This window comes from Embiotoca jacksoni, unplaced genomic scaffold (genome assembly GCF_022577435.1).
Source record: "Embiotoca jacksoni isolate LCO1_2020_lvr unplaced genomic scaffold, fEmbJac1.0.p SCAF_11, whole genome shotgun sequence".
Taxonomy (NCBI): domain Eukaryota; kingdom Metazoa; phylum Chordata; class Actinopteri; family Embiotocidae; genus Embiotoca; species Embiotoca jacksoni.
In genome coordinates this window covers 6,217,367-6,243,674 of record NW_027185241.1, presented here as the reverse complement: position 1 = coordinate 6,243,674, position 26,308 = coordinate 6,217,367, and the positions used below count along the sequence as shown (strand labels likewise).

General features: G+C 41.6%; 2 protein-coding genes across 2 annotated transcripts; both read left to right on the top strand.

Moving 5' to 3' along the window:
* The first annotated feature begins 1,252 nt into the window (after positions 1-1,252).
* setdb1b (SET domain bifurcated histone lysine methyltransferase 1b) lies at positions 1,253-14,859 on the top strand. The gene is made up of 25 exons (XM_069142698.1): positions 1,253-1,336; positions 2,422-2,625; positions 3,845-4,011; positions 4,122-4,165; positions 4,418-4,544; positions 4,638-4,808; positions 4,931-5,132; positions 5,213-5,286; positions 5,389-5,579; positions 6,732-6,861; positions 7,096-7,591; positions 8,473-8,586; positions 8,723-9,050; positions 9,159-9,420; positions 9,821-9,911; positions 10,016-10,132; positions 10,288-10,457; positions 10,616-10,840; positions 11,509-11,679; positions 12,404-12,534; positions 12,794-12,813; positions 12,961-13,064; positions 13,176-13,438; positions 13,531-13,619; positions 14,435-14,859. The coding sequence occupies exons 1-25, from the start codon at positions 1,320-1,322 to the stop codon at positions 14,550-14,552; spliced, it is 4,026 nt and encodes a 1,341-aa protein (XP_068998799.1). The 5' UTR covers positions 1,253-1,319; the 3' UTR covers positions 14,553-14,859.
* Positions 14,860-15,334: 475 nt separating this feature from the next.
* On the top strand, positions 15,335-26,079 carry LOC138194175 (meiotic recombination protein REC8 homolog). Its single transcript, XM_069142700.1, has 20 exons — positions 15,335-15,995; positions 17,882-17,950; positions 18,026-18,168; positions 18,247-18,325; positions 18,401-18,545; positions 18,651-18,744; positions 19,445-19,512; positions 19,584-19,662; positions 19,760-20,240; positions 20,323-20,506; positions 20,907-21,111; positions 21,670-21,845; positions 21,973-22,015; positions 22,353-22,437; positions 22,518-22,607; positions 22,727-22,836; positions 24,127-24,211; positions 24,292-24,381; positions 24,500-24,609; positions 25,561-26,079. Exons 1-20 carry the CDS (start codon positions 15,940-15,942, stop codon positions 25,650-25,652), a joined length of 2,484 nt encoding a protein of 827 aa, XP_068998801.1. The 5' UTR covers positions 15,335-15,939; the 3' UTR covers positions 25,653-26,079.
* Positions 26,080-26,308: the final 229 nt, after the last annotated feature.

Here is a 26,308-nt window from a genome sequence, read left to right as displayed (position 1 = left end):
ACACCAGAGCAAACAAAAGCAGTTTTAAAATAAAACCCCTCCTGTCAGCAAATAAAGCAGAGCTGATCGTTCTATTGAACCACAGAAAACACAAAGGCTGAGGTTACTCTTCGAGATTAAATGTGATCTGTTCGTTCGAACAACAAAGTATTCTGTTAAATCTACTTGATTCAAACAAAAGCAAAAGCCCTCCCCATCACACTAATAGAGCCCAGATGTCTCAAAGTTCTCCGTGCAACAAAGATGTTTGCTTTTTTTCCCCTCAAATTCTGTCACACTAGTTTGGAGCTTTTGCACGAACCTTCGTGCAAGTTGCTTGTTATTGATCAAATTAAACAACCCCGTGGCTTGTAGCAGATGTAGGTAATTTACTGATGCGTCTTTCTGTAGAGTCAAAATCAGTAGAGTTAAGGATGTATCAAACAAGGTTATCCCTTTTTTGCAGTGGTTCTCAAGTAGATCGTTTTAATAGTAGTAATAGGAGTAATTACTAATTAACAGTATTTATCATGACGGGAAAATGTAAAAAAAAAAAGTGTCAAAATAACTTTAAACAAGAGTCATACAACTGCCTCAAACATTTTTTTTCTTAGTCAGATGGGAATTTTCGGTTCACACAAGTCTTCTCAATTTATTTGAAAAGTGACACAATTAAATCCAACTACTTCAACAGCTTTTAAAATACTGCAATGTTTCACTTTAAAAAAAAAATAATAAAAAAAAAAAATCTTTGTTTAGTTTGTTTTATGGTTTCATAGCTTGCATTAAACACTTACAAGGTCATAAATGGATACCTAATGCAACCATGGATAAATGAATCATCCAAAGGGCCTTTAGTTGACGAAGTAATCGCTCTCTAAGTCACTTCCGGGGCGTTTGTAGCTTCCAGCATGTGGAAGATGTAGTGTAAAGAAGTAAATCCATCAATGCAGACAGACATTTTAAAAGTCCTGAAATTTGGAGCCTCATCAGGAAATATATAAATGTCACATTTTGTTCATGAATGTCCCCACAGTTGATCCCAGTTAATTCCCATCGCAGAACCTGATTGATTATAAAACAATAATACGATTTATGACTTAGATATCGTTAATTAAAGTATCGTCAGTTATCTGGCTCCTGCATGTGATTTTAGCTGCACATTTTTTTTTTTTATAAAACCTGAATAACCTGAGTGGGCGGAGCTCTCTCACTGCACAGAACCCAACAGATCGACCTAACACCGCCTCTTCGGGATGCCCCGGGACACAAAACACGCACTCCCCGCTGGAGCTAACTGGTAGCATAGCTGGCCAACCTTATATTTGCGCGCAGGCAGGATGGAGAGCGGTGAAGGGTGAGTGCTGCTTCTTCACAAAGTTTGAGGTCTTACCGCCTGATGTGTCTTTTAACAGCGCACGTCAACGACACGGCGCTCTTTTGTTTTCCTGCAATCAGTCACTTAGCAGATGAGATATTGTTCACGCTCGTGCTAAGCTAACAAGCTATCTTGATTCTAGTTTGGTGTCTTTTTTTTTTTTTTTTTTTTTGCTCCTCGTACTCGGCCGGAATAAAGTTGCAACGAAAGTTATAGTGGTTTAAGTTTGCAGCTTTAACTAAATTAGCAGACATTTACATTGGAAGTTCTTCAGGTAACGTGACAGTGTTTGGACTTGTAGGTTGTGTCTCGTGCTAACCAGGTAGCTGCTTCACTTGTTCAGGTTGGTCTAATAGATTAAATATCCAGTCAATAATAGGTGGAGATCACGTTACTATAAAGGATATCAATACGCATTACTACGGGTTTTTTTTCCCACACATGTTTACACAACAACGGGTCAGCATTGTTGTCAAGCAGGGATACAAGTTTGGTTGAAACATTTTAATCATGATCATGATATTAAAAAAAAAAATGTATATTTTCCTTTCCCAGTACACAGTTTTTAATTAGATCCACCTATCGACATGTAGTCCTGCTATGAATCCTACCTCCCCGCCCTAAACTTTATGTTTCTGGTGCTGTTGAACTATGCTGCGTTATACTGACAGGTGTTTCTGTTATTTTGTCCACAACATTTTTTTTCCAGTGAGGAGGCGAAACTAACAGAATCAACTCTGCAGAATGACTTGTTCATGGTTTGAAATCCAGAAACAAAATCTGTTTGTATGTCACCATTTTCTTTTATATCAGGTCATCTTCTTATCGCAGGGCCAGCACCTTGCATGGTATCTGTTCCTGTTGGCGTGTGAGGGCAAATGGGTGAACCTTTGGAAAAAGGCACACAGAAAATGTGCACTATGTACAGAGAATGAAATTTCAAATAATTTAAAACCGTGTATATATACATAAAAAAAAAAAACAAGAAGGCAAAAAGTGAGGTTGAAATGGTTAGTGCTAATGTTTCTGTACTTCTTGTATGTTTTCTTCTGTCCCCTCGTCAGAATGGAGGTGGAGGGCTGGGACCCCAGTCTGGAGGAAGAGCTGGGCATTTCTCTGGACGAGCTAAAAAAGTGGATTGAAGATGCCGTGGAGAAGAGCGAGCTTGTGCAGAAGAAAAAGGCTCAGCTGACAGAGCTCAAGGAATGGGTGGAGCAGAAAGAGGAGGAGGAGGCGAAGACAGAGATGCTTCTCAATGATGCCAACCAGTGAGTGGAAATCAACTTATTTCTCTTATTTATAAAGTGTGTGTTTATATACGACTACAACCTAACTATGCCTGTGAGGCCTCTGCATGTCAGTGTTTATTATCCTTTATATGTATTATCAGTTGTTACCGTGGTATACTGTGTAGCGGGGCTGCAAATATCAATTATTTTCCTTATTGATTAATCTGAACATTGTGTTCTCAATTAAACAATTAGCTTGAATTTAAAATATCAGAAAATGGTAAAAAAAAAATGTTGAGTAGTGTTTCCCTAGATTTAGCTGCAGCCTAAAATGTCTTGTTTTGTCCCGACCAACCATCCACAACCAAAAGATATTCAGTTTATCATCACGGAGGGCAGAAAGAACCAGAACATATTCACGTTTAAGAAGCTGCGATCGGCGAATTGGAGCATTTTTTTTTTCATTGAAACGTGACTCAAAACGATTAATCAATTATCAAAATTGTTGGTGATTAATTTTCCGTCAAACAATTAATTGTTTACTTGACAAGTCATTACAGTTCTACTCTGTAGTTCATTGTTCATTTTTGTAATTGTGATCTTACTTTAGTTGAGGCAGCATGAGGCTTCATCTGAAGGGAGACTGGTGAAGTTACACCTGGAAACATTATCAAACACACATCACAGTATTTATAAAGCAAACACGTGCGTACATGGAGACAAATATTTGTTTATTCAAATGCGCTACCATCCAACAGAGGTGGCTCTCGTGGCCTCGTAGCCGGTAAATAAATAAATATTTATAAATAATAATACTTCTCTGATTTTATGACTTCACCTAAATAATTTGACTGCATCATATTGTGCTTTATGTTTAAGTTATATTTTGACAGTCACATCTTCTACAAAAACAAAACGAAGTTTTGGTTGTGGGTGTGATGTGTGACAACAGGCTGTACACACGGATGCACCGACCCAACTGTTTCCTCTCCTGATACCAACTCTGATACCTGATCTTAGGGTGTTGGAGGTGTATTTAAAATCTGTAACCTTCAGTGTGTGGAACTGATGGGAGTCATTTTTATGCTGCGCCCTGAATTATTGTTGAAAAAAACCTCTGAATTTTATTCGTCAATGAAGAAACCTGGCATCTTCTCCACTCACTAAGGTCGGTGGCGGCGTCAGCACTGATCCACCGGGCGGGGTTGGTGCCTCATTAGTTTACATGCTGGCATCTCTCTTCCCCAATCTTCCTCAGGTCTATATTAGAGTGTGAGAAACTGGTGAAGGCAACTTACCGCAAGAACGGTCTCGTCTACCGGGAGAGCAGCTCAGAGGAGGAAGGAGGCGGAGGAGGCGCGTTGTCTTCTGAAGTCATTGAGATAGACGACGACGACGACGATGACGTCATCGCTGTTGGCTGTTGTAAGTCGGGCTGTTGTGTCATGAGAAGAGTCACCATTCAGTGCTACGATGCCATGGACAAAGTCAGGTCATTAATTATGTGTTGTCCTCTGTTCTCCATCATTTTTTAGTGGTTCCTCCGAAGAAGCCTCTAACTCCTGGCAAAGATCCAGTGGTGAGAGCAACAAAATCATCATTATATGGATCTGGAATATTTTCACTTCATTCCTGGTCTGATTAATGTGCTGAGTTATTGTTAAGTTGCACTAAATCTCTGTCTACAATTTGTAATTTGTCCCAAAGAGATAAATAAAAGTAAAGGATTATGAGTAGATGATTAGCATATGAATAATGATAAACCAGATGCTCATAACCGAGTTTTCTTTCACAGTCACTCACAGTCTATCCTTTGTCTGTATTATGCCAGTTAAAGGAAGCCTCTGCTGCTCTACATAAAACCTCCCAGCAGGTGCAGAAGTTGGTTAAAATGATCAGCAAGCCTTCACTAGGGGCTCCGCTGCTCCGATCTCCAGCACAGCCTTCTGCTCAGTCAGGTGAGCAGCACGCGCCGCAGGTATCGCTACATGCATCCTACTTGTGTGGCTGTATGACTGATACTCATGTGTGTTGCTTTTTTAACCCTCCAGGTATTCAGAGTTTAGCGCCACCGGTGATTGTATCCCAAATGCCGTCTCAGTCAATGACCCAGCCGAACCCCAATGTGACAGAGGACGAGCTGAGAATCGGGATGAGCATTCTGGGAAAGAAACGCACCAAGACGTGGTTCAAAGGCCAACTGGTTGCTATCAACCCAGTTGGTGTGTTTCCTTCTTCTTCTTCTCGGTTCTTTAGACTGACATTAAAAATGATTTTTAGTATTGAATACTACATTATATGTAGAATTTTTTCCTCATGACACCCCCCCTTTGTCTCCGTTCAGGAAATGGTGTATTCAAGTATAAAGTGAAGTTTGATAAAGGTAAGAGTCTGCTGTCTGGAAATCATGTGGCTTTTGACTACAACCCCACCCTGGAGAGTTTGTATGTCGGAGCTCGCGTAGTCGCCAAGTACAAGGACGCAGACCTGGAGTGGCTCTATGCTGGAATCATAGCAGAGATGCCCAACAACAAGAACCGCATGAGGTGAGTGGACGGACATCTGAAGAGGTGGTGGAGGTGCCGATCTCCTGTGTTTGCTATAAATGTCCTCCTGGGTGTTTCAGGTTTCTGATCTTCTTTGATGATGGCTATGCTTCATACGTGACTCTACCTGAGCTCCACCCAGTTTGCCGACCATGTAAGAGCCAATTTCTTAGGCTTTCTTTGATATAAAAAAAAAAAAGCAGCAACTTGTGGTAAACTGGTGAATTAAAGCGTGCTTTTATTCTCATTCTCACAGTAAAGCGCACTTGGGAGGACATAGAGGACGCATCATGTCGAGACTTCATCGAGGAATACATCACTGCCTATCCCAGCAGACCAATGGTGCTCCTGAAGGTTGGCCAGATTATCAAGACGGAGTGGGAGGGAACCTGGTGGAAGAGCAAAGTGGAGGAAGTGGACGGCAGCTTGGTCAAGATTCTCTTTTTGGTATGTCGGCACCAGAATCAGTGTTAAGTTTGTTCACGAAAACTATGACGAAAAATAATCATCGGTCCCTGTTTTATTGTGATGAAAACCAAACGAAAACACTTGAAAACGGCTGTGATGACATGTTTTAAATGTTGTGTCAATGTCTGAATACTAAATGATAATGTTGAAGACTGGCAAATGGGCAAATTAACTTCAGCGTTTTAAATGTAAAGTCTTATTCATTGACTTGCACCATCTGTGAACTTGCACTACAATTGGGGATGAGGGTCACATTATGGAACAAAAACAAAACTGATTTATGAGCTAAACTCATCTGCAATTTACAGTGACAATTAGAGAAGAAGCAGAAACCAAACATGAGACAAACTATGAACAAGCAGGCAGCAACCAGACATTTATAAGAGATGTTTATCGCGTGATCTGGAAGTAACGGTAATTTAACGTTACTTTCAGTCCGACACCTTTAATGCTGCCATCAGAGAGTCTGAATAGATTTCAGTATAGAAACAATAGTTTTTTAAGTTGACCTGTATGAGGTGTTTTTACATCGTCAATGTATTACTGCAGTAGATGGAGGTTGAATCGTGGTTCGTCCCAAGTATCGGTACAGTTCGGATCCAAACGAACGCCAAAGTCACACAATCAATAACAGACAAACAAACTGCTCTGCAGTGAGCGTTACTTGCAATTCACAGTATTTTAATATAGAAATGAGTGAGCCATCTAAAAGGTATGCTGCTCGTCAGCGGGGAACAACAAGTGAGCTAATGCTAATGCTAGAGGAGCAGGTTTGGAAATGATGACCGGATTTTCCGAGGAGAGACGTGTGTGTGTGTGTGTGTGTGTGTGTGTGTGTGTGTAAACTTATTAACTGAGGCTTTTGCATTAACCCTGCGATAGACGATAATAACACTAACCATGGTAACCACACACACAAAGATGGCCCCTTGAAACGTTCAGAAGATTTGAAAATGGGTTGGCAATTAAATTGACCTAAAACCTGTGAAAATCTTGGTCAACCAAAACCAAATGACTAAAATGTAAATAAAACGTACACATCTTCAGATGTTTGAATGGATGTTTGAATGAATGTGCTGGATCAGAATGACCTCACAATGATAGAGTAAACTTGTTGTGTCCTGTTATCAGGATGATAAGAGGAGTGAGTGGATCTACAGAGGCTCCACCAGGCTGGAGCCGATGTTCAATCTAAAGATGACCACAGCCAACGCCCAGGAGAAGAAGCTGGCTGGCCAGCAGAGGACAAGACCTAACATGGGTAACACAACACACCCGTGCATACCTGTATCTACAGACACATGTCAACTATTAAAGTGTGTGTAAAAAGTATTCACCCTCACTTGCAATTATTTTATAAACACTGTGATGTGGTGTACTAAAAGAAGAAATTATGATTAAATGCAGTGCTTCTGTTCTTATCATGTTAAGCTCCCTCAGTCATATGCTGTCAGTAATTCAATGTTCATTTCTTACTGTCTTCCTCAATCTCCAGGGGTGCTGAGGAGTAAAGGTCCCGTAGTTCAGTACACCAGTGACGGACAAGTTGGCGTCTCTCCCGTCAAAGCACCGGCGGCCTCACCCGGCCAGCCATCGCTGACTCCACAACATCAACAGCGTCCACAGCTCCAACAATCCCCTCAGCCTGCACAGCCTGCACATCCTCCACATGCTCCACATGCTCCACATGCTCCACATGCTGCACATGCTCCACATCCTCTACATCCTCTACATCCTCCACATGCTCCACATGCTCCACATGCTCCACATCCTCCACATCCTCCACATGCTCCACAGCCTCTACAGTCTCTACAGTCTCTACAGCCTCTACAGTCTCTACAGCCTCTACAATCTCTACAGCCTCTACAGCCTCTACAGTCTCCACATGCTCCACATGCTGCACATGCTCCACATGCTCCACAGCTTCTACAGCCTCTACATCCTCCCCATGCTCTACAGCTTCTACAGCCTCTACAGCCTCCTCGTGTTGAGTGAGTGATGATGTGTGAACCCGTTACTGACACTACTAATACATTTTGTTTAAAGGTAGACACTTGGGGGGGGGGGGGGGGACCTGAAGTTAAGGTAGATGAGGTCTTTTGACATGACAATCACAAGATCTAGTTCAACCAAGATTAAGATCTTGTATAAAATCTATAAAGAGATTATAAGCAGCGGTGAAACTCTTTTCTCTCATGCAAGACAAGTTGATACCAACCAACTTGTCCAGTTGTTACAGGGTGCTTTGACATATTTTAACACAGCGTCAAACATTTTTCAAAGCATTTTTTTGTTGTTGTTTACCAAGTTGAAAGAAAAAGGCATTAATCAGATTTAGTGATTTTTCATTTAATTCCTCCCAGAGTGTCTTTAGCTGTTGTAATGGGACGCATCTCCAATTTCCAAATTAAACAGAATATGTACAGTAGGTGGGATAATGTTACACGATTTGATTGCTCTTTTAAAAAATGTACACAACCTCGTAAATATAGTGCGATATGAAGCGGCAGAGATACCAACAGCTCCAGAGCTGTTGACCTCTACTAACTCCTTCTCACCCTCACTGTTAGATCAGGGGGAGGAGTGAGGAAAGTATTAGAACACAAGCATGCGGTTTGGGAAATGTAAACAGTTTTTGTCTATAGACACGCCTTCTGCTATAATCTGCGAGTTACAATCCACTAGTTAACAGTTAAATGAGGTTTTATATGATGGGTGGGGTTAGATAGAGTCATCATAAACACTTTATTTTTCTGTAAAAAATTCTGCATTGTTTTTTGTTTTTTTTACATGAACAGTGTTATAACACTCAGTATCAATTGTAGATTTTGGTATTGATTGTATGCCTTTGTCTCTCCTTGCTGTTTTCTAGGAATAAACATCAGATGGCAAAGAAGAGTACTTCTCCGTTTATCCCTGGGGTGGGAGGCACACATGCCTCCAAAGTCATGCAGTCTCTTTCCTCCAGTTCCAGCAACCTGTTGAGGTGAGTTCACCTTTTTATATGACACTAATAATGTGCTACTTGTAAAGCTGATGGAACGAGCCACATTTTTCTTTAACACAGTAGAAACTAATGAGCTCACTTTCTGTCTTTTTCCTGTTTGTTTATGAATCAATAGTGGAAGAATACTGAGTGCCCCAAATACTGCTCCCTCCACATTTACACAGTTGTATCAGAGACAGCTGCCTTCTCTGGTTCCCGCTCCTCCTCTTCCTCCTCCTCCTCCTCCTCCACCTATGACCCACGCAGTAGCCCCCATCCCACATCAGCCCTCGTACCGTGCCCCGACAGACCGCATCTTCTACCTGGCACACACATGTCAGCTCGCCTGTCTGAATCGCATCCGACCGGTAAAGCCAGACATGCACAGAGGAAAGAACCCCCTTCTCACACCTCTGCTGTACGATTTCAGACGTATGACAGGACGACGCAAAGTCAACCGCAAGGTAAACGTGAACAGCAGCATGACTGGGCACCCAAAAATCTATACATTTCTTGCTTTTATTCAATTTTTCCTTATATAATCCTTCCCCTTTGTCATGTCCACCCCTCAGATGTCTTTCCATGTGATCTACAAAGCTCCGTGTGGACTCTGCCTGCGTAACATGTCTGATATCCAGAACTACCTCTTCCAGACGCGTTGTGACTTTATTTTCTTGGAGATGTTCTGTCTCGACCCCTACGTGCTTGTGGATCGGCCCTTCCAGCCACAGAGGCCATTCTATTACATTCCAGACATCACCGCCGGAAACGAGGACATCCCACTTTCCTGCGTCAATGAGATCGATTCCACCCCGCCTCCTAAAGTAGCCTACAGTAAGAATTACTCTGAGACGGTGACAAAGGAGAGATTAATGTGCCGAGATCTGACTGCACTGAATTTCTTTTGTCTTTTGAGACAATCGCTGTGTCAGGTCCGATTAGATCAGATCACATCATGGAGACTGTGACTTGTGTGACGTATGTAGGAGACCAGACGGAGACCAGACGGAGTTGTCAGGGATGGACTTCACTGTTCCTGCTGAGAGCTCCATGAATATCATCCCTCTTTTACATTTTTAGAGCTGAAGAGCTCTCCTTTCATATGGGTCAGCGTCTATCAACATGTTGTGAAACATGACAAAAAAAAGGGCAAAAAATTATGACACACTTTTGATTGCATCACTTTTACAATGCACTGCACAGGATAAATATGTCACATTCTCCTCTCTTCAAGGTAAAGAGCGTATTCCTGAAGATGGAGTAGTCATCAACACAAGTGCAGACTTCCTGGTTGGGTGTGATTGCACCGACGGATGTCGAGACAAGTTAGTGAAGTGACTCATCCTTGGAACGTATTTCATATTTCTCCCATTGCCTAATAGTCTGGCGATGATCTTTGGTTCTTAATAGCTTCATGTCTTAATTCCAGGTCCAAATGCTCCTGCCACCAGCTGACCCTTCAGGCTACAGGTTGCACTCCAGGGGCACAGATCAACCCAAATGCAGGATATTTGCACAAGCGATTAGAGGAGTGCCTGCCCACAGGGTCAGACATTGTACACACACACTGCACCAAAGCACTTCCCACTTGTCATGTACTTTAGAAACACCAACTCTCATCCTTCCTAATCACCTAAGAAGATAATTACTGTTGAGTATAAAAGCTAATTTGCCTGTCTTTTCTTTCCTGCTCTCTCTCAGGATTTACGAGTGTAATAAGAGGTGCAAATGTTCTGCTCAGATGTGCACCAACCGGCTGGTGCAGCACGGCCTGCAGGTGCGTCTTCAACTCTTCAAGACCCAGAACAAAGGCTGGGGCATCCGATGTCTGGACGACGTGGCCAAGGGCTCCTTTGTCTGTATTTACGCTGGTGAGGAATAGATTTAGAATAATATTTCGGCAAAGGCACGAGTGATGGGAAACAAGCACATTCAGACATCTTCGTTTGTGTTTTCCTTTGAATTTAGAGAATGACATGACTGAAGGAAGACTTCATCCTTTACTTTTTTTTGCCTTCCACTTTACCAGGTAAAATCTTGACGGATGACTTTGCTGACAAAGAAGGTCTCGAGATGGGTGACGAGTATTTTGCTAACCTGGACCACATAGAGAGTGTGGAGAACTTCAAGGAGGGCTATGAAAGCGAGGCTCACTGTTCAGACAGCGAGGGCAGCGGCGTGGATGTATCCCGAATAAAAATCCAGCCATCTGCTTTAGTATCATCTAACACTGGGGGACGACCGTCCAAGAAGGGTGAGACCAAATCCAAAGGTCAGAGATCAAACTGGTCCCTACTTCTCTGTAATGATTGTTCTCACAACTAGGGCTGTCACGATCATGAAGTTTTAGTTGACAATTAATTGTCATAGTAATAATTGCAATTCATGATTTAATCGTCTTTTTCTGTTCATTTTATATTTGCTGCAAATCCAACAAATCGCCTCCACCAAGTTATCCGGCTGTCCTTTTTTATTTGGCTTAAAAATGAAATGTGCCAACAGCATTGCTGTAGTGTTTGGCTTTGCAACTAAATTTGAATGTCAATAGAGGCTCATCAAACTGCGGTTGGTCGAATATTAGAAGTTAAGAGCCTCACAGTTGGTGGCGCTAATTCTCCGCTCATGTGCCATTCAATCATAGCCTGAAGAAGGGGGCAAGAGGAGATGATGTCGTTAAGAGACAACCAGTCAAATCTGGAAGGTAGAAAATGATGTGGAAATAATGATGGAAATATGACGCGTCTGTTGGTTTCATCCAGCTGTTTTTATATAAAGATGAATGGAACCAATTCTAATGACGGCAAAATGATTGCAGTCAGCTTCTGCGATCAGGCAATTATGTAATAATTGTGACGGGCCCCGCCACACCAGTTAATATTCTCAGTCCCGATAAGATTTTTCAAATCTTTTTCCTTCTCGCAGCCCGAAGCCCAAGCTCATCAAGCGACAGCAATGAAGAAGACGATAAAGACTCCAAGAGCGAAGATGAAAGCGACAGTTCGGACGACACGTTTGTGAAGGAGAACTACTTCAGCTCCAGCTCGGTGTGGAGAAGTTACACCACACGTGGTCAGGTCAAGGGCAACAAAGAAGGTGAGCCGGCTGCACCTTTGTAAAGACTGTCAGTGTTCGCTGTTTTTTTTTTATCTTCACTAGAAAGACTGTTCACGTTAGACCTGGTTGTGTTCTGAACGTGAGACTGCACGTTAGTGACCAGATCGGTCATGAAGCTGCTTTAGGACTGTATGAAAGTCTTTTCTATCGTCTCCCTAAATCTCAGCAGCAGAGAACAGACGGATTAAAAACTAAAACAGTCTGGTTCCTCAAGTCCTAAAATTAGAGGTTAGGTTTTGCTGTTTCTATTTCACATGACCTCAAATAAAATGTCTGGGTATTTTGTGCTGATAAGAAAAATGAAAGATCATTTAAGATTCTTGGAGTTTGACCGCAATTTGTCAGTGAGTTTGAAAATTACAGACCAAATATGAAAATAAGAGTTATTTGCAGGCTGAGTCGACAGCATTATTCTCTCCTGTTTTTTTTTTTACACTTCCAAGTGTAATTTTGAGTGTGTGACTATTGAAGTAAACAACAGGGTAACTTGAGAGTTAAGGACATACCTCGGCAATGCACTTTAATCTTTCTCAGACTCGTCTGATTATGGGAAACATATTAATTTCCTTCCTTTAAAACAGCTGGAGTTGTTTTTTAGTTAGTTCGTGTTAATGTTTGCAGCATTCATTTCGTACGTCTTAACGCTGTGTTGTAAGGTTTCTGTGTTGCCTCTTGACGCTTACCTTTCTCCTTCCTGCCTCAGGGAGTCAGGACAGTAAAGATGGATTGGGCGCCTCAGTCAGAGGAACTGATGATGATAAGCCACCGTCGATGCCGGAGGAGACGGGGAAGAGCAAAGTGGCTTCCTGGCTGACGAGCCAGGGGCTGAAAAAGGTGAGTGAAGAAAACACAAAGAAAGAATAATGTTTCAGAGAATGGACATTTTTATTTCACATCTAACGAATATAGAACAACCCTTTTAAAAATAATTAGTGTCTTACACAGAAATAAAGATGTAATCCTACTTTCCTCTTTGATGCAGTATGTGATCATTTTTAAGATAGTAAATCTAACAAGGTGGTACTTACTTTAGGTGTTTTTGTTTCATAATTGTTTTGCACAATTATCGTAACTTTTCTTTTTTTCATCACAGGAAACTGGAGACAACAAGAGGTTTGTTGAAATTTCCAAAATAAGCTTAAAAGGATATTTAGTTTTTCCTGAAATAAAACATATTTTATTTAACTATAATCCTGTGACTTGATCAATAATATGACCTGAAGTTTGACTGTTCTTGGGATTCATTTTGTTTTTTTGCAGTCACGTGAAAAAACAGGATGTGATGACGCTCTCTGACAGCGATGATGTTCAGACCATCAGCTCAGGATCTGAAGACAACAAGGAGAGAGAGAAAGTCACCCCAGGTAAACAGAAGAGAAAGGAAAGCAGCTGATTTCACACCACATCTGTCATAACCCCGTGGTTCTGACCGTTTCCACTTGTCATCGTTTTGTTTTTTCTTCTTCCTGCTTCAGGTTCAGGTTTGCCTAAAAAGCAGGTAGCAGTGAAATCTACTCGTGGCATCGCCCTGAAAACCAGCCACGGCATGATGGTAAAAACAGGTGTGTCTGGAGGCGGGGGAGGGCCAGGGGGTCAGGGGGGGAAAAGTGGGCAGCAGGGACAGACTGGAGGAGGCGGAGACAACACTCCCAAAAACACCCGGCAGTTCTTCGACGGTGAAGAGTCCTGCTACATTATTGATGCCAAGTTGGAAGGAAACCTCGGGCGTTACCTCAATGTAAGAATCTGTTTCAGTACAACCATTTAATGTTGTTTAAATGTGCTCTTTTCTTTTACACCGTCACCTCTTGTCTTTTCGCCGTGTTACAGCACAGCTGCAGTCCTAACCTCTTCGTCCAGAATGTGTTCGTGGACACACACGACTTGCGGTTCCCCTGGGTGGCATTCTTCGCCAGCAAGTGAGTTTTTGCAAGTTTGTCACAGATTCTTTTGACATCATCTGATGAGTTTTTGCCGACCTCAGGAAAATAATTGTTCTGCATTTGTACGTGTGTGTTGTTTCAGATACCGATACAAAAATTATTCCCAGGGCAGATTTGAGTGAAACATTCATGAGTTAAAAGGTCAGAGATGTCAGATGAATGTCAGCGATAAATCTCGCAGGAATTTGTGCTTGATCAGCTAGTGGTAGTGTTACTGTATGTCACTGTGAGGAAATTTGAGCCAGGCAGCGTTGTCATTGGAAAAAAAAAAAAATGTAAACAATTTCTTTTTTCAATGCGATGCTCTTATCTGTATGAACATGGCCTTCGGGTGGTGCTGCTGTGTGGTGTTTAGTCTTGGGTTTCATAGGACTGTTTTTTTCCTCGACTGTTTCACTGTAAAAAGGTGTCTGTATTCATATCAATAGTCCCCATCAGGCACTTTAAGATTGCTCCAAATTCACTCACTAAAATGTCACAAAGAAGCATTATGGGAGGAGCAAAGGGTTAAATGATCAACTCTGCGATTAGTGGTGGACCCGCTCGACCTGCTGAGGAACACAAATATTTAGTTATTCCTTCTCAACACTCAAATATTGTATGAAGACCAAAACAGGATTTTAAATAAAACCACATTCGTCCCTTATGTTTTTCTATCTGTTTTTATGAAGGATTGTTCTACTTTCATTACAGTCTGTAATTACAACATTATGTACTTATTAATGCATTACATTGCCTCCATGTTCACATATTGTGCTTGCACTGATTTGCTTGCTTGCTTCCTCGTGCAGGCGGATCCGGGCCGGCACCGAGCTGACCTGGGACTATAACTATGAGGTGGGAAGCGTGGAGGGTAAAGTGCTGCTCTGCTGCTGTGGATCCACCGAGTGCAGAGGAAGACTGCTGTGATCCGTCTGGATCACCTCTGCTGTATCTATAGGAAACTTAAAGAGCCCCTTCATCACTGTAACTTTGTGTTTTTTTTTTTTTTTTTTTTTTTAAGTTTTACTATAAATTTTGCTACAGCTCTTTTGTTGCTTTGATTTTATATGAGCATGGTTCTCGATTTGTCTCGTTTTATCCCTGACATGTTTGTTTTACATATACATTTTTTTGAATTGACTATTCGCTATTGCGTCTGAAAAAAGACAACTTTTTCAATTAAACGTCAATCAAATCATTACATTTTACCATTTTGAGCTCTGTATTAAATGTTTTATTGAATGCACCATTAACATGTTCCATCCTCATTTTTGTCCCTCGGCAGCAGGTGTCCGTCCGTCCGGCTGTCTGACCCATTCTTGTGAACGCTATTAATCAGGAATACTTGGAGGGGATTTCCCCACATCTAGCCCAAACGTTCACTCGGACTCAAAGATGAAGTGATTAAAATTTACAAGTCAAAGGTCACTGTGACCTCACAAAACACATCTGTGGCCATAAATGAAGAATTCATGATGCTTATTATGACAAAATGTCACACAAATGTCGGGTAGAAGGAATTGATGACTTTTTTATATTCAAGAGGTCAAAGGTCAACACCACTGAGACATTATAATGTTCTGCAAAATCATACTTGGTTTTAAGTCAATGCCATAACTCAGGAACAGAAGGGGAGACCATAATTCACATCTGAATCCGTGACACTAATGTTGGGTGTCCACCTTGAAATTGTGGTCACTGTATAGATCTTTGCTGTCGGGTCAAAGATGTGCGTGAGGGTCGTACTTTCTTTGCAGCAAAATGCTTATTTGAAGCATTGTCCACTGTCATGGCAACAACTTTGTGTTCAATCTGATTTGTTGGCCAAATTCCTGTGAAGTCTTCACTACATATATTACATGAGTTTGGACAGACATGGATCGAAACTGTAACTTGACTGGTTGGTGGAGGCAAACAATTACAAGGCTGTAATTCTAGTTTTCCAGATGGAAAACGAGTTATTTATGAGAACTCTCTCATTGGTCTTACAGAGGAATTTACAGTTTGAAGGAGTTGGATAATCTTTACTTCGTGCTCTTAATGCCGAACAGTGATCAGCAAATTGTATGTCTTTTTTTTTCTGTTGTCATGAAATCTACTTCCGGTGTATTTCATTGTTTCATGTGACAAATAGATCAATCAAATTCGGTAAGTCCTCCCATCGGGACCGACCAATCAGATTGTCTCAGACAAAAATAAATAAACATCAGTCACACAGTCGACCAAATCGGCTCCGATTTAAAGCAGAAACTAATCTCTCAACCTTTTATCACCTTCATCGGCTATTTCATTATTTTCTGAAAGATTTGCTCAAATGTTTTACTACCCAACAGTTTTAAAGCGCCACACAGGATGCTTCTCTACTATCTGGTGAGTAAATCGTTGAATGTGCCTTTAGTTCAGCTACTTTAAAGTGTTCACTCTGTAGGCCAATTATATTTTTCAGTGCTATACGAACTGCCATTACATCCCGTTGTTGATTGAATTTCTTAAACGGGATTAGAATATAGCTAATATAGTTTTCTTGCATCTCTAGTTAGAGACTCGACTTGGACACAGCGGGTTTTTAAAGACACGAGAACCCTCAAAATTCATCCTAAATGCGCAAAACCTCTTCTTTCGCACGAGAACCCCCTTAAATATCCATTCAGGCTATCTAAAGTGGTTATTTATTGTCCCAGTCTTCCTGTAGTCACAGGACACCGGTCGTTTTAGTCAACTTAAAGTGATTAGATACGTTAATAACTGAAGTAAAAGCAGAGACAGACGCAGCTTAATGTTTCTGCTGACGTATTTTTGTTCCTCGTGGAAAAATGTCCAGCACATATCTTAACGTTTCTCTCTGGGAATCTATAATATATATATATATATATATATTTTTTTTTTTTTACATATCTGAGCTTAGCCTTAAAACCCAGTTTCTCCAACATTTAAAAGAACTTCGAGGAGAGTTAAATAAATAAATAAAATAAAGACGTCAGACTGCAGGTGCACCAGTGGTAAAAAAACAAAACAGAAACACCACAGTCAAAACAAGATTTCTGAAGCGTTTGAAGTCCCAATTGTAAAAAAAAACAGCTTTGAAGATGAGGGCTCAAATGCTATTTGAGGTTAAAAGAGAGAGAAAAAAACCCGATGAGATTTAAAATATGTAAACTAAGGACATTCCCAACTCAAAAGGTTTATTTTTAAGTCATTTGATCGGTTGAAAACACAAATGAAAGAGTACATAGAAAGTGCTAGATTATTCATGTGTAGAATTTGGGATAATTTTCAATATAAGCTTTGACTCGTTTGAAAAAAACACTCACTTTTAACAGTTGGGTCTATTTGGAGGCTTTTGTTCTGACTCAAGAGTTCATGTTTACTGAAAAATCCCCATATCATTATGGGTCGATGTGATAATGTTAATTATCTACTGGTTGAGTGTTATGCCCCAGCATTATTAATTGAACATTTGAGCCCCATCATTTAGGTTTATTAACTTGACCGTTAACTAAGCTTGTTGGTTGATTAATTAATTCAAAGTCATCTTATTGCCTACCTAAGTTTTGTCAAACCAGCTGAGGTAAATAGCTGCTGTATACTTGAGAAAACAATTTCAACAACCTTAATACATCAGGTTAATCCCATGGACGGACTTGCTTTCCTTTTACATCCAAATAACATAGATTTCTTACAGCAGCAGCTGTTGAAGCCAAATATTTTCTGGAGTCACTACACATCTGTGGGGCTTCTCTCAGACAGACTGGAATTGTTTTTAATGGAAGAAAAACAAACCATGACATATATATACCAAGTTTCCATCATATCTTACGTCTTCAAACGACAACGTTTCTTATGTAAAAGGAACTTATTTTCACAAGTTCTGAAGTGGTCTGAAAATTAAAAAAAATTAGACATTCTTACTCAAATTAAAAATAAATTAACATATTATATACATTCAGTAAACTACATAAGATGAGTTGATTTGACTATTTTCCTGTGTGATGTTTAACAATGTCCCATGATCTGCACTGTGAGAGTCAAACATCTTTATAAATCTTGTTCAGAAGCTTAAACAAGCTTCAAAAAGTGTCAAAGCTATAAGAACATTCTGACATTTTTGTAGGATATTTGCTCATAAAGTGTAAATAACTAAACTCAATGCACCAACATTGCTGAGTCCCATCCAACAGGCAGCCAAGCTAAGCCCCTGTTTTTCAGTCTTAAATAATATTAAACAAGATTGCATCGATGTGCTGTGTCCATTTCAGGCTGGTTGCTACAAAAGGCATCAAAGTTCCTCGCCGGGAATTCCTGAAAGTCAACGTTCAAAACACCTGGTGAGTAGTTATTTGAGTCATTTTCTCATATTTTCAGTCGGTACAGTTGTTGCAATAGAACTAACGCCCATCCAGTGACGACATCATGAACTACCTGCTGGAGCGCATCCCACCACCTCGTCCAGGTCTGCCACGACCCCGCTTCTCCCTCTACCTCTCCTCCCAGCTCCAGTATGGCGTCATTGTGGTCTACCACCAGCAGTGTACTATTCTCCTGGGTAAGAAAGCATGCACAGACTAGAAGACAGGGAGACGAGAGTGTACTGGAGCTGATGTTGAACTTTGTGTCCTCTCAGAGGAACTTTATTCCGTCGTGGGCCAGCTGCATAAAAAGTGGAGGAAATCGCAGAAAATTGATATGGATGACCACAGCAGGTGAGAACAGGTGTTTCAAATGTCACACATTTGTAACCCCTGTTTCCTGCTGCTGAGCCTCCTGTTTTCTTCCAGACAAGCTCAGGTCCTGCCAGATGCTCTGTCTCTCCTGGAGGAGGCAGAAGGAGCTCCTGACCCTCTGTTTGGAGCGATGTACGTGCAGGATGCCATTCCCAGTCCCACTACACTGGTACAGTTAGCTGAAAACACAGGAATGACAGTAAGTTAGATTACAGTTAGCAGACATTTGTAAGTGGTGATAAAGCTGGAAATGATTTAAATAGATGTACTGATATAAAGTAAACATAATCTTACTGCTTCTCAGATGAGTTGGGAGTTGAGAGAAGCATCTCCTGAGCATCCTGAACTGAGGAGTCCAGCTGCTGCTGCTGCTGCTGCTGCAGCTGCAACAGAAGGCGGTAAGACGATTTGGTGTGCTGTAATGAAATGATAATAATGAAATAATGTCTTCAGGACGCTGGGCCATTGCAGTCATAAAAAATAGGATGCACTCTCAAGAAACACCCATAAATATAACTCTTGAAATGATAAATTAACTGCCAGATAGATCAAATGTGTCTCAAAAAGGTGAAATTTAAAACCTGTTAACAATAAATTGTTATATTTTCAGGATTTGCCAATATTTCATGCATTTTTCTTAGTCTTTGTTGCATCTTCTAAACATACAAGTTATTGTCCTGGTAGCACAAACTCAGGTGTAAGTCTGACGATAATCACTCATAAACATTCTTTCACTATTCATACCCTCAAATGCATCATAAAAATATAAGAAATTGAACTATCACACTCTCTATTTACATGTAAAATATATATATATATATATTATATGTACAGCATGGCAGGCTGTGTGCAGTAATGGGCACAGAAACACTAATGAACAGAGCTCAGAGAGCAAATCAAGGCAGAAATACAGACCGGAGAGAAATTATAAATCAGTGCAAGCGAGTCAGGAAGTGTTGCACAGCCAGATTTCCCTGGCAGAAGAGATCACTTTAACTTCTACTTGATTAGTTGCATCCTCTCCTGCTGGCTTCATTTGATTGTGTCGCTGTTGAAGTTGCATCTTGTTATTAGTGTCATCCAATGTGTTTTCTGCAGGCATAACTGCATCTCCAGAGAGCATCACTCTGAGAGAGACGGAGCCTGTCACCATCCCCACTCCAGAGGTATGGCTGTTCAAACAAACGCGTGTAAAGACATTCAAATTTAGAATCTAATTTCTTCCTCTCATTGTCAGTTTGAAGGTGCAGAGCTTGCTGATGAACATCTAGATATTATTGACTTCCTGTTGGCCGAAACAGATGACTTTCCAGAAGGTGTGTGGCAAAACTAAGAACTTTCAGGCAGTTTTAAAGACAGAGGTTAGAAGGAGAGAGGTTTGCTTGTTATTCATCCTTTAACATTTTCTAACAGAGGATTTGGAGAGACCACGAGAGGAAGTGACAGCAGGGGAGCAAGAAAGAAAGATAGAAAGAGAAGAAGGAGAGGAAGTGACCGCGTTGGAGCCAGAAAGAGAGATAGAAAGAGAAGAAGGAGAGGAAGTGACCGCGTTGGAGCAAGAAAGAGAGATAAAAAGAGAAGAGGGAGAGGAAGTGACCGCGTTGGAGCAAGAAAGAGAGATAAAAAGAGAAGAAGGAGAGGAAGTGACCGCGTTGGAGCAAGAAAGAGAGATAGAAAGAGAAGAAGGAGAGGAAGTGATCGCGTTGGAGCAAGAAAGAGGGATAGAAAGAGAAGAAGGAGAGGAAGTGACCGCGTTGGAGCAAGAAAGAGAGATAGAAAGAGAAGAAGGAGAGGAAGTGATCGCGTTGGAGCAAGAAAGAGAGATAGAAAGAGAAGAAGGAGAGGAAGACCTGGAGAAAGATAGAAAAAAGGAGATCACAGGATCCACTCTTGAGTAAATTACCTACAGTCATTACACAAAAACACAAAAACACAAACACACACAGATCTACTGACTGTGTTTCCGCCTGTATCAGATTGCAGCCCACGACTGTCTCCAGTGAAGATGCCACATTGTTGCCTCAGGAGGAGCCAGGCCAGGCTGTGGAGGAGGCCAAACCCCCCATAGACCAGCTCACCCCCGTGTCTGTGCCCGGCATCCCCTCCCCACCCACTGCAGCAAGGGAACGAGAAAGAAGTCCGAGAAGTGTCGAGTTAGAGGTGCTGGCTTGGGTGGTTTTAGTTCAAAAGACAGAATATTTTATATAAAAAGAGACCTTTTATCAAGATTTTACATAATAAAGTTAATCAAATTTGTTTAAAAACGTCCATCTAGCCAAGTCGACTGGATGGACTTTAATGTTGTGGATAACCACCTGCCAGAACATATTTTGCAGCCACTATCTTGGCTGCATGCGATTCTCCACGTCTCTCCATCAGCTCCATAATGTCAACGCGATAATAAAGGCACAAAATTGTCCCCAAAAATGTCAAAAGCTGTTCTTACCAATCACTTATAATGAATCAATAAAAGGATTGATGAAGCCATTTGTAACATTTTACAAATTTATAAAGTGCGACCCACTAATAAATGTATTTCTCACACTCCTCCCACCACCAGAATGTGCCTCCTCCAGAGAAGAGGAGGAGGATCAGGAGGAGGAGGAGGCAGCTGATCTTCTACGACCCCGAGACGCAGATCCGCCAGGAGGAGCTGCAGCAGCAGATCAACGACCCTCTGGTCGAGACCAGATGTCCGCCTGTCCACCTGCCTTCCTCTCAGAGGAGCCATCCTGCTGCTGCGCTCTTCAACAACCCCTGTAGCTGTCAGTAACACACCTGTTCAAAAAAAAAAAAACACTGCAGCGCACCCTCACATTTATACAAAAACATCTGATAAAGGCTCTGCTCACTGACACCCACACAGGTGTCTTCAGATATTCTCTACTGGGGCTGACGTTGGGTCGAGCTGTGAATCTACTCCGTTTTTCTATTATGGCCATTTTCCAATTAATACTAAGCTGCAGCCTTCTTCTAGTCTGGTTTCCTGTGAAACAACTTGGAGTGGAATTGATTAGAGGCCTCTAATCTTCTCAGAAATATGTTTTTTTTTTTTTTAATGCTGTTGCCTCTTAATTTTTCTCTTAATTATTTAACTGATGTAAAGTGAAACACATTAAATCTCTAATTCTACCCTTCCGTCACCCCCTCCTCTCACACACACACACACACACACACACACACACACACACACACACACGCACACACACACACACACACACACACACACACACACACACACTTCTCATATTCTGCAGCTACTGAAGGACCTTACTCAAGTAATCTTTTCAAAAATAAACAATGAAGCTGTTTCCCCCCCACAGTCTTGCCTGAAGAAGTTCAGTTTCTATGGAGACAGGCTGCAACCATCACGCCTGTCTTGAGTATGAACCTGTGGGTCGTGGAGAGAGGGCCCGAGTCCACCGACTCTGAAAGAGAGCGGGAGATGATGGAGGTGGCCCAAACAGAGGTGGGCAGAGTGGAGCTCAGCCCCAAGGAGGTTTGTTTGTTTGTTTGTTTGTTTGTGTAGTGGTGAAAAGGATATCTGTGAGGTCTTTCTGAGCAGGTTGAAGATGGGAAAAGTCACCAGATTATTAACCTGTTCATGTATCTGTGTGTGAATACAGGTCCCAAGACAAGTGACAGAATCAGAGATGTATGAGTTTTCAGGTAAAATGTTTTCTGGAAAATAACGTGATGAATGAAATTTATAACTAAATGAAATGAGACACGTTTAATGTGGTTCACTGGGGACAGTTTGTGTCTGTGTTCACCATGTTGTCTACAACGTGTTTGGCATTCAGTTACATTTGGCACAAGCCGAAGTGTTTTGTACATTTACAGGGGTGAGGCAGAGGTCAGATGTCGGGTTAGGCGTGTATCACTTGTGATTAAAGATTACGGCAAGCCTCTGGGGAATGATTATAAGAAAGTGCAATGTCCTCTAACGTGTGTGTGTGTGTGTGTGTGTGTGTGTGTGTGTGTGTGTGTGTGTGTGTGTGTCCAGCTGAGGATATACTGACACTGGAGGGCTCTGACCAAAAGGAGCCGTCTCGTGAGATCTCCCCCATTTGGACATCGGACAGAGAAGTGTAGGTAACAGAGACAGATCTCTGAAAGTGTGTGGTTGAAGTCACACTTAAATGCATGTTGCACACGTGTGTGTTGGCAGGTCCCCCGTCTCCAAGCCTGTTTCTATAATGACGGACATCCCAGAGGTGGCGGATGAGTTGCTTGGGAAAGAAGTGGCAGAGTCTCCAGGGTAACCATTTCTAACCCCTAAAAACTCTGCGATGAGGATGTAGTTTTGCCCAGTTTTTAAAAAAATTTTTTCTTACGATTTGGAGATTGGTTTGCTGTTTTGTGTTTGTGTGCGTCCAGATTGGTGCCAGAGGTGGCTGAGCACGAAGTGGCTCCTGTACCCGTTCAGTCTCTTTTGCCACCAGAGGCCGACCGCAAAACTGTCAGCGACATGTTTCTGAAGCTGCGGGGTAAGGAGAACGTTTCACTTATTGTCCCATTAGTCATGATGAAATTGAGTCAAAGGGAAAGTTTGCCATTGTTGATAGTAAATGAAGTCAATTGAAGCACTAAATTCCTCAGTGTGTCTTATATTGAGTGAGAAAGTTGAAGTTACTTTAAGTTGTCCTGCTTGTGGAGCCATAAACAAAAAAACAATAATCAGCCAGACGATGTCGTCTGCACAGAGCAACAGAGAGGAAAGAAGCTGGTTATTCACCAGGAATCTACTGATCATATACAGTACAATAATGTTAGCAGCTATTGTGAAGACAAACAACACAACATTGTCAAAAAAAACCCTGCTAGTTTCAGTCGTCTTTTCCAGTTTGTTGTAGTTTGTTGTCCTGAAAAAGGTCTCCAGCACACCTCTGTTCAAGTGAGGAGTAAAACGTTCATGTATAGTAACACACACTCGGCTCTCTGGGTCGGCGTCGATGACAGCATCCGACGAAAACTGCCCGAACTGAAATTCATAGCAGCAGAACGATTTCTGATGAACACTGTGAAATGTATCCTCGTCCACAACATCCTCTGCACTCATATCTTGGGGATGTCGTTGTAAACGTAGCTTGTCGCAGTGCAAGCGAAGACGACAAGGTTTTATTTTGTTCTTGAGCGAGCCACAGAGCGTACCGTTGCAACCCAGACAACTCAATTAGCCCGAAGTGCCTTTACACGTCAAACAATATCACCGGTGCCAGAAGAATAACTGATTTGCAAGAGGACATGACTGGCGAGGACAATCCAGGCGCTGAGCTGCAGAGAGCAAACAGCGGCTGGTGTTGGCCTTCCATGCCAACAGAAACTAAATCAGGAATTTCAGCAGCTGCTTCCCAGAGACACAGGGAACATTAACAAAAACTGTCCTCCACGTCATATCCCTGATTCAGTTAACTAGAGATAAGGTTGAAAATAGGCAAATCGGTCCTTTAATGTTACATCGCCAACAAATGATCTCATAGTAATGAATTTCAGTTTAGAGAAAGGCTGAGTCATGTCTTTGAAAATACCAGATGGAGTCATCAGTTTAACAAACTTGTGGTTCGTGTACAGAAGTTCATAGAGAAATGATTTAGACAGTTCTTCATGCCATGTGCTATTATTCTCATATTTTTATGATTATGATCTTTCTGTGTTTGTTGTCTTCAAGATACTGAGCATGCTAAACCTGGTGTGTGTGTGTGTGTGTGTGTGTGTGTGTGTGTGTGTGTGTGTGTGTGTGTGTGTGTGTGTGTGTGTGTGTGTGTGTGTGTGTCCAGCTGAGGATATTCTGACACTGGAGGGCTCTGACCAAAAGGAGCCGTCTCGTGAGATCTCCCCCATTTGGACATCGGACAGAGAAGTGTAGGTAACAGAGACAGATCTCTGAAAGTGTGTGGTTGAAGTCACACTTAAATGCATGTTGCACACGTGTGTGTTGGCAGGTCCCCCGTCTCCAAGCCTGTTTCTATAATGACGGACATCCCAGAGGTGGGGGATGAGTTGCTTGGGAAAGAAGTGGCAGAGTCTCCAGGGTAACCATTTCTAACCCCTAAAAACTCTGCGATGAGGATGTAGTTTTGCCCAGTTTCAAAAAAAAAAATTCTTATGATTTGGAGATTGGTTTGCTGTTTTGTGTTTGTGTGCGTCCAGATTGGTGCCAGAGGTGGCTGAGCACGAAGTGGCTCCTGTACCCTTTCAGTCTCTTTTGCCACCAGAGGCCGACCGCAAAACTGTCAGCAACATGTTTCTGAAGCTGCTGGGTAAGGAGGACGTTTCACTTATTGTCCCATTAGTCATGATGAAATTGAGTCAAAGGGAAAGTTTGCCATTGTTGATGGTAAATGAAGTCAATTGAAGCACTAAATTCCTCAGTGTGTCTTATATTGAGTGAGAAAGTTGAAGTTACTTTAAGTTGTCCTGCTTGTGGAGCCATAAACAAAAAAACAATAATCAGCCAGACGATGTCGTCTGCACAGAGCAACAGAGAGGAAAGAAGCTGGTTATTCACCAGGAATCTACTGATCATATACAGTACAGTAATGTTAGCAGCTATTGTGAAGACAAACAACACAACATTGTCAAAAAAACAACTGCTAGTTTCAGTCGTCTTTTCCAGTTTGTTGTAGTTTGTTGTCCTGAAAAAGGTCTCCAGCATGCCTCTGTTCAAGTGAGGAGTAAAACGTTCATGTATAGTAACACACACTCAGCTCTCTGGGTCGGCGTCGACGACAGCATCCGACGAAAACTGCCCGAACTGAAATTCATAGCAACAGAACGATTTCTGATGAACACTGTGAAATGTATCCTCGTCCACAACATCCTCTGCACTCATATCTTGGGGATGTCGTTGTAAACGTAGCTTGTCGCAGTGGTCCTTTAATGTTACATCGCCAACAAATGATCTCACAGCAATGAATTTCAGTTTAGAGAAAGGCTGAGTAATGTCTGAAAATAGCAGATGGAGTCATCAGTTCAACAAACTTGTGGTTCGTGTACAGAAGTTCAGAGAGAAATGATTTAGACAGTTCTTCATGTGCTATTATTCTCATATTCTTATGACTGTGATCTTTCTGTGTTTGTTGTTTTCAAGATACTGAGCGTGTTAAACCTGGTGTGTGTGTGTGTGTGTGTGTGTGTGTGTGTGTGTGTGTGTGTGTGTGTGTGTGTGTGTGTGTGTGTGTGTGTGTGTGTGTGTGTGTGTGTGCGGGCAGAGAATTTATCGTCCAGGAAGCTGCAGGTGGAGCAGGACGAGCCTTATGGCGACATCTTGATTTCACCAGGATCCAACTTGGACGAGGCGTAACAGACTTTTTAGCGTGTCCACTTGTCATTCAAGTCTCATCGTGAGCCTCATGTTCTGGCATTTTCTGTGTTCACTTTCAGACAAATTCTGGATTCAGATGATATCAGACACACAAAACAGTCATAGAAGTCAAATGTTTTGTAAAAGATCATTTCATAAGAATAGTTACCCGTGTCTCTTCCTGATATGTTTCAAATTATTTACGTTTTTAAAACATTTTACGCTGCGTTTTTAAGTAAAAAAAAAAACATTGTTTACATCATTGGTCCCTGTTATTAATACGACCAATAAGTTGCATCAACTTTATGAGATTCCAGAAAAGTATTTAAACAGTTTTTATTGTTATATTTGTGATATTTTTCATGAACTTGCCTGATGTTAGTCTGCACAGACAGAAACCTCTGCTGAAAAGGTGTGTTCCCTTGAATGTGAGCTACAAAATAAAATCTTGATATGAACTCTTGTCAGTTATTTCTGTATATAAAGCATAAACTGTATATTGGAGGGTATCTGGAGTATGTAGAGTGGGACATGTTGCGGGGGGGGGGGGGGGGGGGGGGTTTAAGGAGGATCAAGGAGGAGAGTAAGTAAGTTGAGTGAAACTGGATCTTTCTCACCCTCCTCCTCCTCCCCCTGATCACATCTTGATTCTCCTC